The sequence below is a fragment of the Phoenix dactylifera genome, chromosome 11, assembly GCF_009389715.1.
Source record: "Phoenix dactylifera cultivar Barhee BC4 chromosome 11, palm_55x_up_171113_PBpolish2nd_filt_p, whole genome shotgun sequence".
In the NCBI taxonomy this organism is placed as follows: Eukaryota; Viridiplantae; Streptophyta; class Magnoliopsida; order Arecales; family Arecaceae; genus Phoenix; species Phoenix dactylifera.
Window position 1 is genome coordinate 6,143,427 of NC_052402.1, and position 18,912 is coordinate 6,162,338.

The 18,912-nt window shown below is 37.0% G+C and overlaps 1 protein-coding gene across 1 annotated transcript; it reads left to right on the forward strand.

Annotated features, from left to right (window-relative positions):
* The first annotated feature begins 686 nt into the window (after positions 1 to 686).
* LOC120112343 (endoribonuclease Dicer homolog 4-like) lies at positions 687 to 17,008 on the forward strand. Its single transcript, XM_039131397.1, has 7 exons — positions 687 to 701; positions 3,499 to 3,607; positions 9,512 to 9,652; positions 9,732 to 9,804; positions 16,403 to 16,467; positions 16,589 to 16,732; positions 16,821 to 17,008. The coding sequence occupies exons 2-7, from the start codon at positions 3,575 to 3,577 to the stop codon at positions 16,983 to 16,985; spliced, it is 621 nt and encodes a 206-aa protein (XP_038987325.1). The 5' UTR covers positions 687 to 701; positions 3,499 to 3,574; the 3' UTR covers positions 16,986 to 17,008.
* The last annotated feature ends 1,904 nt before the right edge of the window (positions 17,009 to 18,912 follow it).

Sequence of the window (18,912 nt, forward strand, 5' to 3'; positions counted from 1 at the left end):
GCTAACTTGATAGGCGGCATTACTCCATTGACCGACCCCTCTGTCTTCCCGAGTAAATTCGCTTACTTAAGCCGGAAGCGATTCTAAAGAATCTCTGGCGACGAAAACGAAAGCGTACGTTCGCTCCTTTTCTTCTTAGATTGGTACTAGAAGCGTGCGCCCACGTCCTCCTAGTCCTTTTTCTTCTTTATATTCCCTCCTCTCCTTCGTTCTTTCGTGCTCCCCTGTTTTTCTTGGAGGAGAAGAATTGTCGGAAGCGTCGCCATGGACGGGAGATCGGAAGCTCCTCCTCAAGTCAAAGATCCGAGAACCATCGCAAGAGAGTAAGCCATTTCACTCCGATGCCCACTGGATTTTCCCGCGATCATCTCTCTCGATTCTTTTTTTTCCGTGAATATTTAGGCCTTTTCCTGTTTTCTTGATCTTTTAGGGTCTTTCTGTGGATTTGTGTCCTCTTCTTCTGGTTTTATTGATTTCATCGGGGGTTTTAATGGGTTTATGGATTTTTTTTTATTGATTTCTAGGTACCAGTTGGAGCTATGCAAGAAGGCTGTGGAGGAGAACATCATTGTGTATCTGGGGACGGGGTGCGGGAAGACCCACATCGCGGTGCTGCTCATGTACGAGCTCGGACATCTCCTCAGGAAGCCGAGCAAGGATGTATGCGTGTTTCTTGCTCCAACCGTCCCCTCGTTCGGCAGGTGTGTGCTTTTTTGTGCATTATTGGTCATTTGGTTGACAGCTTTTATTCTTTTAGTCATGGGAACGCCAGTTCCCTCTGAATAACTCTGAGGATTTGCTAGTAGTTGTCGTGTTTGTGTTATGATGGTTTTGCGAATTTTTGACGTTTTCTATAGAGGTGTTAGTTTCTGATACTGTTGATTGGAACTTATTATCCATCGCAACATACTCAGAGTTGATGGCGTTGAGATATTAGTTGTTGGAACTTTGGTATTCTTGAAACCGTACTGAAAACTCTGTTAGTCTGTTTTCCATGTGTACATGTAATGCCATAAAGTTTTTTATTAGCATGTTATTGGGATATATATCTGACTCAAATACACACCAGATACTTGGATACTTATGAAGTTCTTAGGTAGCCACTTTTAAAGATTGGAAGAGCTTTGAACTTGTCCAACCATGAGTGAGTTGAACTCTTCCAAGTTCCAACAATGAGTTTGACTCTTTGATTTGATCTTCGAAGGGGGTAGTTGTTTTTTTAAGATTTGTTAAGGGTGTAGGTATCAAAACAACTTCGCAAAATACTATTTTGCCAATATCCTTAAGTTTGTTGGAAAGTTTGAAGGAGTACATGTATATTGAACAATCTTAACAACCAATATCTTTTTTTCTTTTTAATGGTTAAATAGATAATATTTAAAGGTATAAATATATAATTTACTTAAACTTATATATAATATACATTTAAATTTTATGTTTAAAGGTAAAATATATGTTATTAATTCTTGAGTATATGGAAATATAAGCTAGGTTTCAATTGTCACATGCCATGATAGTGCTAGCCTTGATCGCTGGTACATCCCATGTTCCATAACATCTTGACACATGGCACAAAGTGGCACGGAGTTCAGTTGTTTAGCATGCCTAGATAAGCTATCTAAGTTTTCATCTTCCGGTTTATAGCAAGTCCATCCTCCTTCTAGGTACTTTAAATATTGTTTTCTGGAAACAAATATTATCCTATTATCTATAATCATCCTAGTTTTGCTTGCTGATTGCTTCCTTATGTGCAGTACATTACTTGGAGTGTTTTGTAACTTCCAATGCCACCATGAAAAAGTCATGATTCATAAAAATCTACTAGTTATTACTGAAAGAAAGCAACAGAATGTAGCATGTATAAAACCAATAATTAGAGTGTCCCATATCAATCAGGGGTTGGGTTGACGCAACATGCATATCATTCATATCGTGTCAACACTTGGGATCACTGGCTTTGAAGCATCCGAGTTTTTAAAAAGATTCACAATGGGCAGACTATAATATTATCCTTCATGGAACTTTCTTAAAAATAGAGCCATTTTAATTGCTTTATATTGTTTGTACACCTGGTTTAAACAAATAAATATAAATTTTCATTGATCTATAAAAAATGAGGATGAGATTCGTCGTAGAAATATGATATATCATTAGTTTAACTTGTGCATTGTACAACTTTGTAATGTTTCATAAAATTAGCTTTACATTACATTTTGACACACATCAAGAGAAAATAATGTTGAAATTTGGTATAAAACTACGAGGGAATAAGAAGCAACATTTGTGTATAAGCACATATTTCAAGTGTTATACATGTGCTATTGGTGCAATACATTTGACTTGGGTGTGATGGTTTCAAAACATGGAAACAACCTCTCTAACGCAGGGGAAAGGCTGCATACATCCGACCCTCTCTAAACCTCGTAGTGGTGGGAGCCTAATGCATTGGGGGGTGCCCTTTTTTTCATTTACTATTGGTGCAATGGGATGCTTGAATACTAATAGTATTATGGGAAGCTTATATTACATGGATGAATTTTTAACCTATAGTCTGGTATATAAAAATTATTTGTTATCATTATTTGGCTTGATTATAGATCAAGGCTTCAAATCCTTGTATTTAGAAAAGTGAACAGGGAAGAGTCGTAGACCATCTAGAGTTGAAACAGAGGTTATTCAAGATGGATAGTTACGTATTTAAAGCAATAAATTAGGTTACGATCCTGTACCACAAAGAATGGGCTTGTGCCAATGTGTAGCAAAGTGATGCGCATCAACACAGGCTAATATGTGCATCAAAACAAGCTTGTGCACATGTTACAGTGGAGGTATGTACTACGCTATGTTGATGACTTGCAAAAATAGCATGCATCATTGACACAATTTAGTATAACCGGGCACTTTAGTCCTTTGGGTCTAACTTTAGACTGAATTTTTGTGAACCATACTTGATTCCTAAAACTACTTCTATTAGGTATAATTAGCTCAGGAGGGGTTTATTTGTGTCTGTCCAGTTTTCTAAACTTGGACCATAGCTGGTTGGAAAATTAGTTCTTTTTTCCTCTTTTGGACTCAAGACTTGACCCATGACTTCATTGAGGTCCACCTGGTAAATTTGGAAGGAACAACATCCAAGCTTGGACACCAGAAGAACTATTGTATAAGTACATGATCATGCCAATTTGATGATGCCTAATTTATTACCTTATGGATCTGTTATTGTTCTTCATAACCATGTACAATCAACTTAATCATCTTCTTCAGAAACTGATCGTATATTTTAATCTCCATATTATATTACTTGAATATGTGATTGAACATAACTTGATGAATTGGTCCATAGAGAAATTTTAAAATGTTTGGTTTTTTGGTTGGAGGTGCAATCTTGATACTATATGTAGAACAATAAGAGCATATCATTCAACTTAATACAATTTAAGCTTAACCAGCATGGATATTTTTGGGAAAGCTAACATCATATTTTTTTTTTTTTTGTAGCAAGCCGTGGTCATTGAGAACTCCACTGACTTTAAAGTTCGATGCTACTATGGTGGCCTCAGGCATTTGAAGGATCATGATGAATGGAATGGCAATAGACCAATGCGAAGTAAGCTGATGTTATGTCACTATTTTTATTTTTCCTTTCTCTCAAAATTAGAGCCCAATATATTTATTTTTATGTTAAGTGCTTCTTATATAGATGATCACTCGGAGATGGCTCTCATCATTAAAAGATGAGCTTGAATATAAATCATACCAAAATCTTTTATTGTTGCATCAACTATGAATAGAAAAATAATTTTTAAAATCACTGATTTGGATTTCTTTACCAACATCTATATTTGGATGATGGGTTTTCATGAGCTTCATACTATGTGCTATGTTAAGGTGATTATTATTTAAACAAATTATGACGTCTGGTAGATTGATAGCTTACATTTTTATTAGTGTTAGTTGATGCATGAACATTTTTGTTGTGAAATTACTTGCTTCATATTTGCTGTATCAGAAGGATTCACATTGGATATAATTTAAACATGTTGTTGAACCAGAGTGAGAGTATTCGTTGTCTTAGTTACCTAAAATCTTAAAGTACAAGGGTCTGGTGGCACAATGCTTGGAGGATATGAGTTCTTGCAATATACCATTAAAATAAAATGATTTAACAAATTATGTGAGGACCAATGTGCTACCATGTGAGACCACTCTAACTAGATTACATAGTTATTAGTTTGGATTTTTTCAGTAGGAGCAAGAAGAAAAAAAATGTGTCCAAGATGCTTTGGACTAGATTGGTGGACTCTAGAGTTCCAACATGGGAACATTTAATGACAATCAATGGAGGATAGTGGAGGAAGGTAATTGACATATACAAATATAAAATATTGTGTGGTGTTGAATAATAAGTGATATTAAATGATGAGCCATAGGACCTAACATATACTTTTTATTTCTCCAGTAAAAAACACTAAAAGTAATTATATATTAATGTAATTCATTTTTAGGCGTAGGATATTACTTATTGTTATACTTGAATGAATATCCTGGAAACTATTATTATCCAATGTTGGAGGTGGTTAGCTTATGTGATAAAACAAATTTACTAGGTAAACAGCTCATAGGATTGATTGCTGCAACGCCTTGAATGTTTGATTTTGTAAAAATGCCATTGGACTTAATCATGCCTCAACATACTTTCCATAAACTTAGTCCTAGAGACATCAGGCCTTCTTTGCGTGTCTAATAGTCTATGGTTCCAAAGCTTTTGTTCCTCATTTTTGTAGATAGAGCTCAAAGATATATGTAAATCATCCAAGTGGGTTCATGAATACTTGGCTCAACTCGATGTGGACTTATCGATGTTTTTTGCCCCTAAATGTTAATGCTTTTTTTAGCAAAGAAGGCAAGATCAAGCTCCATTTTAGGGCTAGGCCTGATAAGCTATTTTAAAAACAAAGGTTGGCGAGCTTGCAAAAATGGAAGCTTAGGCTTAACTTGATACCGAGCTTGAGCTTCAATCTAGCTTGAACACATTGCTTACGACCGAGCTTGACCAGCCCAAAGTTTGGCCGACTCGTTTATAGGAGCGCTAAGTTGTCTTCTCTAGTTTTAGCTGCAATTGATCTACATAACGCTTCCATAATGAATTTGCCACTATGTCATGTTATTTATGCTTTACGAACTTGTCAATCCTATGCTCTGATTTGCCTTTCGGAGTTCTTTAATGGTTAAGGAATATTTGTATATGGTTCATACTGCATAGTTTTTAACTAAAGCGGTCACATTATGTCTTTTCTAGTTAACATTTTTGTTGCCCAAGGAGACAACCCAAGAGGGGGGGGGGTGAATTGGGTTTTGATTAAATATTGACCAATTAAAATTAGGTGAGTGATTAACTAAATCTATTGCAAGTGGATTAGTTAGATCACTAGATGCAATGAGTGAAGAGAAAGAAAGAGACAGACCAATACAAACACAGAGAGGTTATAGTGGTTCGGAGCCAACACTTGCTCCTACGTCACTCCCCAAGCCGCACTTGGGAGTTTCCTATAATCCCTAGGATTACAGCCGGTTGTTTTGCAAGCTCACAACCAAACTTGTTGTTTTCACGAGATTCACAACGAACTCGGTCGGTTTTGACAGGCTCACCGACTAGAACCCAAACGATTATTTTTCCCGGGGTGACAATCAAACCTAGTTGGTTTTTTCGGTGACCAACCACAACCTTACATCGTTGGTTTTATCTTTGGCTCACCAAACAAACCTTACAATCCTTGATTCAATTCCCTATTGAATCAAGTACAAAAACCAGAGTTTAAAGTTCACAAGGAGGCTTCTGAAAGCAAATATGAACACAATATAACAAGATTGAGTTAGAAAGCCCTCAAACAATTTGAGATGAGGAAGTGGGCTTCTCGCGATTTCTGGTCTCTTTGAATGAGTCGGAAGGAGACTGTATGGAACAGTCGGTAGAGCTTTGAATGCGAAGGAAGCCTTTTGGTTTGGAGTTGAATGCACACTTCCACCTTTGCTTGGATTCGCTCTTAAGATGCTTTGGTGGTTGAAACTTTAATGCTCAAATGGAAATAATTCTCTTGTTGTCTACTACTGTTCACTCTAGCTATTTATGTGATCCCCTTTGAAAAATAGCCGTTAGAGAGTTTGCACAATCGGAATGTATCCGTTGGGATCGGAGTCGACTCGCGCGATCTGGTAGATCGATTCGGCTATTACTGGAGTCGACTCGCGCTAACTAGACAGAGACGACTCGGCCACTGCTCCAAGTTGAATTAAAGTGGCATGCCTTGTCCTGGAGTCGACTCCCCAACAGCTGGGAGACGACTAGGGCCTTAGGGGTCGGCTCATTCTCAGGAATCCAGAGAACCCATTTTCTACTTTTTCTTCCTCGAGTCGACTCGGGTTAACTTGGAAAACATCAGCTCGGCTGACGTTGAGAGGCGACTCGAGATCTGTCGGAAGACATCTCGCTCTCAGAGATCGAAAAATTGCTTCTTCGTCGTTTTAACTAATCTTGGCCTTCGAGTCGACTCGGGCTTGCGGAGTCGACTCGACTACCTTGGGACGTACTTTTGGAACCAGCTGGAGTCGACTCGTTCACAGGATCCTCCGAAACTGACTCTCATGCGTTTCTCACTGTCTTTACTTCTGGGAGTCGACTCGGAGACCTCTTGTGAGTCGACTCTCCACCAGCACACGGGTTGACTCGCAACCTTTTTGGAGTCGACTCGTTCTCAGGGTTGAAAATCCATCGTTCTGTCTTTCTATCTGTTCTCTCAGTGGAGTCGACTCGGACTAGTCTGAAGTCGACTGCCAAGCACCATAGTCGACTCGCAATCTCTTGGAGTCAACTCGTTCTCAGGGTCGAAAATCCATCGTTCCGTCTTTCTGTCTGTTCTCAGTCGGAGTCGACTAGAGCTTGTGCCAGAAACTTCAAGTATCCTGGGGTCGACTCGTGATGCAGACTTTGGTTCAAATAGAGTTCAATACTTAATCAAAATAGTCTGAACCAAAGCTCAAGGCACTTAGACAGAAATTCATAAAGATTTACCTGAAACACTAGATTGAATTCATTAGAACAACATAGACATACTCAAATGCTTTGAGCTCATCAAAATCAATTAGGGAATACTCAATCACTCCACAATCTCCCCCTTTTTGATGATGACAAAACATTGAGTATTTGTAAAGTGAATTACTCATTCAAGGAATGATTCAAGGTAAAGTTTTGAAATGAATTAAAATGTTTAGTCATTTAGTATATCCAAAATTGAAAGGTATGAGTCAGTAAACTCTGAAATTAAAGCTCCTCCTTTCATTTGGAATTATATAAGCCTTCAAATCATGCAATCAATTGTTTGGCTTATTTGTCTTTAATGAGTTTGCTTTCTTAGAATTTCAGATTCTCCTCCTCAACATGTGCATTCAATTTTGTTTGAACTTTGTTCAAGTTTTCTGGATTTTCTTTTAGTGTTCTAAACTTGAACTTAGGTTCCTAATTATAGAAGGGAAAATCTGACGATTTTGCTTAAATGTTTTCTTGTTTAGTGATTCCCTTTACTTACAATATATCATATTTTCTCCCCCTTTTTGTCATCGTAGCAAAAAGGTGAAGTATCAAGGAGTCAAAACATACAAGAAGCATAGTAAATGAGACAAAAGGATATGCTTTTTCATTCACTGTAAATTTGAATACATAAAAGATGTTCTGAAAGTACATCTACAGTAAAGAGATACATAGTGTTAAAAACATAAAATGCATACAATCAACATAAAATACACTATGCAGCTAATACAAAATCATCCTCTAGGGGAGGGAGGACGAGGGCGAGCACTTCTCTGCGCAGTACGTCGTCCACGCTGATTTGGCTGAGTAGAAGACAACGGCCAAGATGATGATGGTCGTGCCTGAGTGGCAAATAAAGTCGAGCTCGGCTTCGATGATGGTACCATCTCTTATAGCATCGGTATATCTAGTATGGTATCCGGTTCTGCATACCAAGGGTTGGTACGCTCCCTGTACCGTATACCGCTTCAGTACCAGTACATGTCAGTACTCATCGATATTGGTCGATACGACAAACCTTGGTTATAACAGTATTCTAAACTTGCGAGGTCTAAAACAAATTGTTTTCTTTTCCTTTTCGCTAAAGAAAAGAATGCTATCTTGCATGTGAAGTTGTAGACTGCCATAGATGTCTGCAATGGTAAAGATGATATCTGAGAATTTCTATTTTTTTTTCCGCAAAAATAATATATATATTTTTTCAGGGAGGGGTGGGGCATAGTGGGGTCTTAAATTTCATTTAGTGTTACCATTCAAACAGACATGTTTAATCAACGTTGTGTTCATGTGAAAAAAGTGGCTACAGCCAATCTCGACATGGTGCATGTTATTTTATGGCTGCATATTATAGGCAGATAGGGAGAGAATTGTAATTTTGCTTTGTTTTACATCTACATTTTTTAGTCATCTTTAAAATGTTTTCCAATTTTTATCTTTACAATCTCAGTCATTTTTTACATGGAATCTAAATTAAATAATTAAATATTTTAATTAGTAGCTTAGCTGGACAAAGTAGGTGAAAAGATAATCTAGTGATGAACTCCATGGCACCTTTCTGGGGCGTCTATATGCACACAATGTTCTCTGGATGTTCCTGCGGAAGCTCAAATATTGACATTCGACCCTACTTTGTAAAAAATCTGCAATAATCATGAGTGTTAATTAGTAAAGAAAAGATCATCATTATGAGTGATGCCTTCTCTCTGCTTTAGATAATGATGACAGAGCAGTGAAGTGGAGGTATCCTTTATGAACAACTAATGGCTAACTAGTTCAACTTCCATACGCTTGTGTCTTATGAGCTTAATGATATGCCCGACCTCCAAATACAGTTTACATATTTATAATTTGGTAAAATGGCAGTTATCTATTTCTAATTGACAGAGGGATTTTAAATTTTCTTTAAATTGCTTTGCAACAGAAAATCCAATGTACTGACGCACACACATACCAAAAAAAAAAAAAAAGAATCATAAAGATCTTCGTGTGAATCACATGAGTCACACCAATCTTTTTCAATGAAGAATTTGAGTTTTAAGTATGAATGTCTTGGTTATTGGAACCTAACCAACCTAATGATCTATTGGTTACATTATCATAAGTATAACCATTATGTTTAATCCCAACCATTTGGGATCGGCTTTGTGGATCCTTATTCACGAACAATTTCTTTTTAGGGCAACTTTTGAAACCTAATATCTGTTGATTGTGGAAAGTTATAAAACTCACTTATTATTGTTTATTTTTTGAGTGGAAGGAAAATTATTTGGGTAGTTTGATGATTTGATGTGTTACAAATAGAAACCACTGATTATGATATGATTGTGTGTTCAGACCCCTCCCCTTCGGCACCAAAAAAAAAGAAAAATTATAATTTGGTATGACCATTTTGTGGTAACTGACATATCTATGCTTTCTTCACTACAGGTGCTTGTTATGACCCCACAATTATTGCTGCACAATTTGCGACATTGTTTCATCAAGATGGACCGAATTGCACTTTTAATTTTTGACGAGTGTCATCATGCACAAGCAAAAAAAAAGCATCCATATGCACAAATAATGAAGGTGTTTGTACTATTAATGGACAACTATTTTATGCACCAGAATATCTAGATTATAACATTTTCCTTCGATGATTCTCTAGGAGTTCTACAAGACTGACACTGTCAAATCTCCTCGTATTTTTGGCATGACTGCATCTCCAATCATTGGAAAAGGTAATTGGACTACGTATACATGTCTAAGTCTTTGATGTTTCTTTTTCTTTGTTTTAATGTTTTTATTGGTGCATCTCACTCTTAGTTATTAGTAAGGCCTTTTACTAGCCTATATGATATTTTGAAATGAAATCATTTTTCTGATATATTGTTATTAAGGTCTTCCGTACCACCTAGTATGGGGCATATCGTACCACGAGAAAATCGGTACGAAACACACATTCAAGTCAGTACAAGATCCGTAATCGGGTACGCCCTGTACTGAAAGAAAACCAGTACAAAACATACATTCAAGTCAGTACAAGATCCGTACCACCTGTACCGAGGCATACCATGGTGCGTACCGGTCCATACTGAGTCAAAAATTGAGAAAATGAGTAAGAGAGCTAGGCACAGAAGTGTACCGTATGGTACTGAACTGATAAGATGCCGATACGGTATCCGGTACCGAAATTGCGGACCTTGATTGTTATCATTTGTAAACCAATCCTTTTCCGTTTATAATTATGATGTTAAGGTGCAATTTCCATTTGTTATTTTTAGAGCCTGCAAATCCTAGTGTTAAGAAATCTTGCCTAAACAGGCCATCTATGATTCAGCAGTTCTACCTTGAGGGTCAGGTTTCAATTTGACAAGCTTTTTGCAAGCACCACAGTTTTAAGGATAAAGAGAGTCTTCTAATACAGCAATCAGTTCTTTCAGAATATTTCAATCATTTGGAAAGTTGGAGGATTCAGACGGAGAAATTTCCTTAAGATTGACCTTAACCTGCAGATCTGATCACTTTTATATCTTGGTTCAGTTTTGTGGACTGAATTAGAGTCTGAACTCTGAAGAGTTTTGAGTTTTTTTGGCTGACGTAGTTAACTATTGTAATTTGGTGTTCAATTCCTAATCAAGCTTTGTCAGTAAGGGAGGTGCTAATATAGTTGGAACATGATTGGAAGTTTCAGCAAACTTCAAAGGCAGAAATGTTTTGCTTTCATCTAGATTTTGTAAGTTTCAAGAAGTTTTGTAATTTGTATTGCAGTGTAACTAAAAAAAAAGGTAAATTTTAATATAGTTTAGACCTATGCAAGAGCTTAAATCTCATAACCATAATGATTATAACGTGTTCAATTTTCGTCAAATAACAAAATGATATATAGCACTTAAATTTTCTTCAAAAAAAGGATATTGTAGTGATCTGAAATATGAGTTTTGAAAATTTAAATCATTATTCTTTAGGTGCTTTAGAATTAAGGTAACAACACCATACACCCAAGAGGCTGGATATGACACAGCAAACTTTTATACAATGTCTAAAGTTTTCAAAACTAGAGTTGGAACTTCTGGATTTGCTGAAACTAGTGAATTTGAAGGTCGCTAAATTTGGAACAAAGTTTGTACCAAGATTCGCAGGACCGATTGTACCGGCGTACCGGTGAGCACCGGCACTGGTACGGTTCCGGTTCGGTACCGGCTTGGAACCGGTACCGAGTGGCCGCGTGCGCGGAAATTAAAAAAAAAAAAAACAAAACGCGTCCGCGCGCGTCCCACAGAGTGGCATTTAATGCCACTCTGTGGCATTTAATGCCCCCACGCGGGCTGCCAGCCCGTGTGGGCACGGTGCCCCGCGCGGGGAACCGCGCTCGGGCGCGTTTCCTACGCGGGGAAACGCGCGCGGTCGCGCGCTCCGCTCGCGCGTCCGCGCGCGTTTCCCAATTAAAAAAAATGCATCCGCGCGCGTCCGCGGACGCGTCAAATGCCCCAGTTTGGGTCGGAATCGTTTTATACCCCTGTATCGGTCCAGGTACAGAACCAATCGATTCTGACCCAGTTTGGGTCGGAACCGTTTTATACCCCGGTACCGGTCCGGTACGGGCTGAACCGACCGGTACAGGTTGGTTCAGCAGACCATGGTTTGTACCTTGATTTGGAAGATTAATTGGCCGAAGAGATGTGTAGGCTATCACAGCAATTTAAGATATTGATGAAGAACCTCATAGAAATTGTTGGACTTGGAATTAGTAGACAATGAGGAGAACTATGGTAAGGTTACCAAGGACAGGGTGAATAATCCTGAGTGATGGCTGTTTTTATGGATGTAGGGCTGCTTGGAACTAGCCAATATTGCTAATAGTTAATGTGCATTGAGGTATGCTTGGATCGGAACCATCACAGAGTACCCACATGACTCTTTTGTACTTGTGACATCGCATAAAAAACTTGCGGCAGACACTTATCTGTGTGAATGATCAACACATTTGCATGCGAATTTATATTCTTGTGAATGGTTTTTGACTTCTCTGCATTTAAAAAGCAAACCATAAATTTGAAAGGAAAAAAAACTGATTAAACCCATTCTTAGAATAAACATGGTGTTGTGAATCTGCAGGATCAAATTATTTAATGAGCTAGTATTACATCATGTATTGGGGAAAAAAGAGAGAAGCAAGGGCAGTCCTTGTGGCTGGTAACGGATCAGTTATTGGTCAAATAGTCATATAGTAGATTATATCCATAGTCATATCCATTTCTAGTTAGTGAATACATATATCTATAGGACTACCCAAATATATTTATAGCTCTTCTAAATTAATATTGATATAGACTGGTCTTTTAGTCAGTTTTGTTTTTTTGAAATATAAAAAGATAGGAGTCAAATATGATTTCTACATTCTCTGTAAGCAAAATAATTGTTATAAAATCAAATATTCACAATATCCATCTGTGTTTCAAACATAACACAAATGTGTTAAATAAAAACATAAATATAATGGGATAAATAAGTAAATTTATTAGAAATCTCAGTCTTTGAAACTAGAAGTGAATCTAAGATATACCATTAGGCACTATTTTGTGTGGCTAAATATAAATATGTATTATGTATCTATAGGATGCAATTATAATACAAATATGGTGTAAAGAGAGGAATTAGATGCCCATAACAAAACTCATCATGAAGGATTAAAAATTGCAAACCTAGACTTTTTGATGTGATCTGCAAGGTTTATAATGTTTTGTGGAAATCACAAAATCACATATGTTAGAGACCAGTTGGTGATGCATTAAGTCACCCAAAGTCAATGACTCAACGCACATTATCCTGCCACTGTAACTATATAAGAAGCTCTTGATGCATAGGCAAGGCCGGCAAGAGGCTTTCGACAGCTTTTTGTACATAGGCACTCTATGCCTTGCAGACCACATAAACAGATTAGATTTGCATTTTCTCAATCTTCAACATTGAATTTCTCCTTTGAAGCCTATGTCCCATTTTTGTTTTCGCGAATAATCATTATTATCTGTTTGTATGTGATGTCAGGAAAATATAAGCCTAGTTGGTTGGCACCTCATCCCTAAGCTTGTCCTCCATGAGGTGTAGGGTTCAAACTCTGACCATTTCTCCGAAAAATATCAGGAAAATATAAAAAAAATCAAAATTTAGCCAGGTCTATATAGATATACACGTCCATGTCCAAGAAGAGGATATGGTCAGATGATAAACTAATCTGTTTTTGGCCCCACAGCTATATTGAATAGTTAATGGTTTTTAAGAAACACAAAAGGTCATGATTTACTTTCATGTGGAATATTGTTTAAATGGTCTTAGAAGGCATGAAATATCACAAGTACTATTATAAACCATTTAAACAATATGTCATTCATTAGGATGCTCTGGATCTAGATGGTGCAACTAGTACTAAATGGATTATTGTGTACTGGTATTTGCTAAATTTAAATTTTTCTTAATTACAAACCAAGGAATTGCATAGGAGTTTTTTTTATTAAGAACATATGTGAGAAATATCCAAGTTTCTTGATGAATAAGTTCATCATCAATGACTTACCAATAAGTGTTATAAAAGGTTTGCGCCTTTGCGGTATCGGGAAGTCAAGGAACTGCATAATGCATGGGCTGCATATGCAGTTTGTGTATTTTCACTATATGAAAATAAATAGAATATTTTGAGTGAAAAAAAATAACAATAGTCAATATTTCTTGGATAATTAGTATCAAAAGTAACAACAGTAATAACTGAAAATTGGTGCCTATTATTCATACTTAATGCTAATATTGGTAGTCATAACATAATTGAAACCCACATCTGCCGTAACCATTAGTTTGAACTTTGAACATGCTTTATCCACATAGGCCCACATAAGTAGGACACATATTTGGCCGCATGATTGCATGTGCAGTCACAAAATGCTAATTAAGCCAAAGATGTGGCCCCATATTGCTAGGTAGGCTGCCTTTTTAGTCCATATAAATGTGGTATTTTCAAGGGAACAAATGTGCAGCCTTGTGCACCATATTTTTTTGCTTGCTTAATGATCTCACTATATTCTTTTCCCCTTTAACAGAATCACTCATAAAATTAGTTTAAATGTAATAGGCTGTACCGATACTTAAGGTGTCAAAAAAGTGGATGTTGAACAATTACATTTTGAGGGATATATCTTACTTGAATAGGAAAACATGGCACATGCTGGATGCCCTAGGAGTTGACACATGATGATGGTGCTTTCATGTCATGATATAAAGAACTTTCTACGAACATTGCAGTGCCCAGTCAGAGCATGCAGTCCCTACAATACATATTTAGCCGGCTGCTTATTGGCACTAAATAGGATTTCTTTTTTAATGTGATCTGGCTATATATGTGTTGCTTTGGTACTGATTGATTTGGATTTTAGAATGATATGTTATGGTACATAATTATACTGCAGTTTCCCATTTAAAACCTACATCTGACCATCCTAACATTCTTTTTTCCCCTTGGCCATGCAGGCTGCTCCCTTAATGTTTTTCATCATGCTTGACTTGAATGATGAGATTGGTTCATAATTTAGCATTGACAATCCAAATTCTTCATCGTGTTTGAGAATGAAAGACAATATAGCTGTTCATGTATGAATGTATTCTTAGAGCTACAATTCAACTTTCTCGATCATTGAAATATTCAGACATATGATAGTTGGTTCCTGGTTATCTTATTGTCATTGTCCATTTTAATGGTCAGCTTGACTTGAAACAAGCTATTTTTAACACACTTTAGGTGCCATCGTTTTATCTTCTCCTGAAGAAAAATGAAGGGGGAAAAATGAATGGAGAGAGAGAAATCATTTGCAAGGTCCTTCATGAATCACCATAAGAGCATTGATCTGAGACCATGATGATAATAAGGTTTGCCTAGCTATAGGTGCCAGATTCCAAGCTAATACAAAACTAAAAGAGAGAAAAAAAGGTAAAGAGAGACAAGGGTAAAACATAAGGACAATCCTATGTACTGACTGGTTCATATTTTTTTTTTTTTTTTTGCATCTTCGATGAGTATCATAAGGACAAATTTTTTGTGTATCTGGTACTAAGTGATTTATCATGTATGTGTAAGAACAAATACTCTCCTTAACTTCCATGAGACTGTTTTTTTCCATTTAGATAGCTTGGCCAAATTTGTGATTGGATTTTGTTAATATTTCATGTAAATTTCCAAGTATATAGATGTTAGGCCATTTATCCTGTATAAATCAATGTGTTTGTCTATAAAGAAAGCACACATTCATGGGCTGAACAAAGTGGAGGTTAAAATGTTGTGTAGGTGCATGGTAAACTTGGGAAGGCCAAGGGCAGGTATAGGAAGCTTCAGAATCTCACCAATAGGGTGTTCTTATTGTTTTGTGTAAATTGCTTAAGGATATGAATGTATGGCCAGGTATGCCATATAAATCACAATGCTTGGCAATAAAGGAAGTGCACATGCAAGGGTTGAACAAAGTTGAGAATAAAATATTGAGGCAGATGCATGATAATTTGGAATACTAAGGTTAATAGTGAGGAGATTAAAGGAAGGCTTTAGAAAGCCTACCAAATAGAAGGTAAATTTCAGATGGTTTGACCCTGTTAAACAAATCATTGAGAAGGCGGCACCTAATAGGAGAGGGATGTAGTTGCAAGTCAAAGCAAAAGGGTGGAGCTCTAGGCCTAAGATCACATGAATTGATGTGGTGTATAGTAATATGATTATGAAGAGGCTTCTTTTTTCATAGTGGACTTTGCCACTGGTATAAGTGAATGAATCTGTTTTTGGAATCCTTATGTTTTGAGTTGTTCTTTTTATCTGATGACATCTTAGCAGGACTAGGTTTTTGTTGCTTATGTTGTTATTCAAGTTATAACATACGAGAACTACAGTGTTTTTTTGTTACTTGTGGTCATCTACAGTTTCTCTCTATTTTTTCTAGGAAAGTTATATATTATACTTTTTTAATTTTTGTATATACAACCTTTAGGCATGCTTGTTATTTTATTGGGAAGAATTCTGAAAATGAATTCATTTCTGAAGCTCAAATTAAAAGCATTGTCAAATAGCTTGGTCTTATATGTTGTTATTTTGTAATTTTCCACTCACCACTAATGAATATGTGATAGGAGAAGGTTTGAATGCTGACTGGTAATGAAGATTGTGTCTCATCCAGAACAATTTCCTTTTTCCAGTTATCTTCATTTTTATCTTTTGTCCTGCCTAAAATGGAAGTGCTTGTTATTTTCTAAATATATGAGCCTTTTTAGATGTCTTCTCTTGCATTTAAACATCTAAGCAATTTCCAGGTGGGTCCAGTCAATCGAACTGTACCAAATACATCAACAGTCTTGAAATATTACTTGATGCCAAGGTATGTTCAGAATACCACCATAAATTGAGATAGGATTTGGACAAAGTTTTCTTTGCTTATTTCTTTCTTTCGTCCCATAATAGTTTGCCACTTTGCCTCATTTTCTCCCTTGATTTTATAGGTGTGCTCTGTTGAGGATACTCTAGAACTTCAAAAGGTAGTTGGTTCTCCGAATATAAAGGTTTACTTCTACGATCCCGTTGATCATAGTGCTTCTAGCCTTATAAGAACTTCCAGGAAAAAGCTTGAGGAGTTAAAACTCCAGGTGAATTTTTAAGTATGCATGTTCATGAAGTAACTTCTTTTTGTTCAAAGTAGGCATCACTTATTTTATATCTTTGTGTTGTGAGTAGTGTATCTCAATGATAAGAGAGAAGGTACATGATTTCAACAATCTCCAGAAGAATATAAAGGGTCTTTGCAGGTTGCATGATAATTTGGTTTTCTGTTTGGAAAACATTGGTCTTTGTGGGGCAAGACAAGTGAGTTTATTTATTTACTCTCAACACTGCCTATGAGTTATGTTTTACAACTTGCAGTACATCAGAGTTTCTTTTTACTTTTAAAATTCATGTCTTTTCATGTTCATTTTTTATGTATCAGAGATGATTTTGTATAGTTGTTCAATGTGTTTATATTTGTGGATTGTGGTATTCTCATGAGTTATCAAACTTAAGCTATCAAAATTGTCACATTTCTACAGTGTACACTTCTGGTTTTAGAGTACAAGTCCATCATCTTGGGTTTTGACTTTGAGATTCAAAGCCTTATTTTGAATGATACAACTACCTACCACATGTTTCCAGTAGGATCATGATAAAACTCTCTCTTCCACCATGCCCATGAGTCACCTTGTGGTATTTTTAATGACCATTTTTTTGGATGGTTTTTCCAACAAAAAAAAAAATTTATGGGTTTTTCAATTATTTGTTTGACAAAGAAGTGCATCGTTGGTCTTCAATAAACCATTGACCCTTGGAAAATCAAACATTTCTTTTGGGCATCCGTAGATACTATCTTGAGGGGTGTTCTTTAGTCTTCAATGTCTAGAGCAAGGTTCGACAATTGGTATTGGACTCCATACCAGTACCATGCTGATACAACGCATGTATGCTTAGTATAGTTGGTGCGGGCACCAGTACCAGATTACCCATCACTCGGATTTACAATTGCCGCAGGACGATGGTCCAGCCAGTTTCATTGTGGTTAGAGTGATTTTATTTTGATAGCCTTTTGGGCTTATTTAGGTATTTTGTCATGTGATAGCTTTTGGGCTTATTTAGGCAATTTGTTATTTGATAGCCTTTGGGCTTATTTAGGTATTTTGTTATCTTTGAGGGTCTTTGTGAGATTAGCTTCTCTGTAGGGTTTTTTTTGCATTTTGGGTCTTATATATATATGTTGGACCATACATTTGTATGGGTATTGAGGATGATAGTGTTATTTTGATGATTAACAAGCAATTATCTAGAGCATGCTATAAGTTAAATTGATACTTCATTTATAAGTTCATTACTCTCAGTATATTTGTTTAATTGAAAATGGATAAATGGCATTGTTCATTTGGATGAATCTAACCTTGAGAATGCAGCAAAGTGTGGTTTGAGTCGACCATAGGTTGATTGGGTCGACCCCGGCACATCAAGAAGTCATCTGGCACACTCCTGCAAAAATGGCACAAATGAACAGTGAGTTGGGTCGACCCAAGGTAAGCATGAGTCGACCCAACCTCCAAAGAACCTCAAAACACAACAGAAGAATGCTCTCTGGATTTATTGAGAGGGTCGACCCAAACAGTGGTTGAGTCGACCCAAGCTTGAGTCGACCCAAACCCTGAGAGGGTCGACCCAAAGGCAAGACAGAAAGACAGAAGAAAATGGTTCTCTGGAATTACTGAGAGGGTCGACCCAAGAAGAAGTTGAGTCGACCCAAGTGAACTTTGAGTCGACCCAAAGAATGGTTGGGTCGACCCATGGGAAGGAAGGCTGAAATTGAGGTTTCTGTGGTTTCTGAGAGGGTCGACCCAAGGAATGTTTGAGTCGACCCAAGTGAAGGTTGGGTCGACCCAAGGACAGGTTGAGCCGACCCAAACACGGGCTGAACAGTAACGGCTAGTTCTGCAGATGTACTTTTTGTCCTTCCAAGGTCAGTAACGGCTAGTTTTTGAATTCTAACCATTGGGGCTTGACCAAAGAGAGGTGGGAAGCTATTTAAAGGGGCACTATTCATCAGAGAGAACAACTTTTGAGTTGAATATCAAAGAGTACCCAAGAATACAAAAGTGCCCTAATCTTCTTCATCAAGAGCTTCATTCAAGAATCAAAGAAAGGGATTGAGCAGATTCAAAGAGGCATCAAGAGCTCCATCCCTTTAAAGAGTGAAGCATCCTTGACAAAGAAGAGCAAAGCGACTTCAAAGCGATAAATACTTTCTAACTCTTCCTTG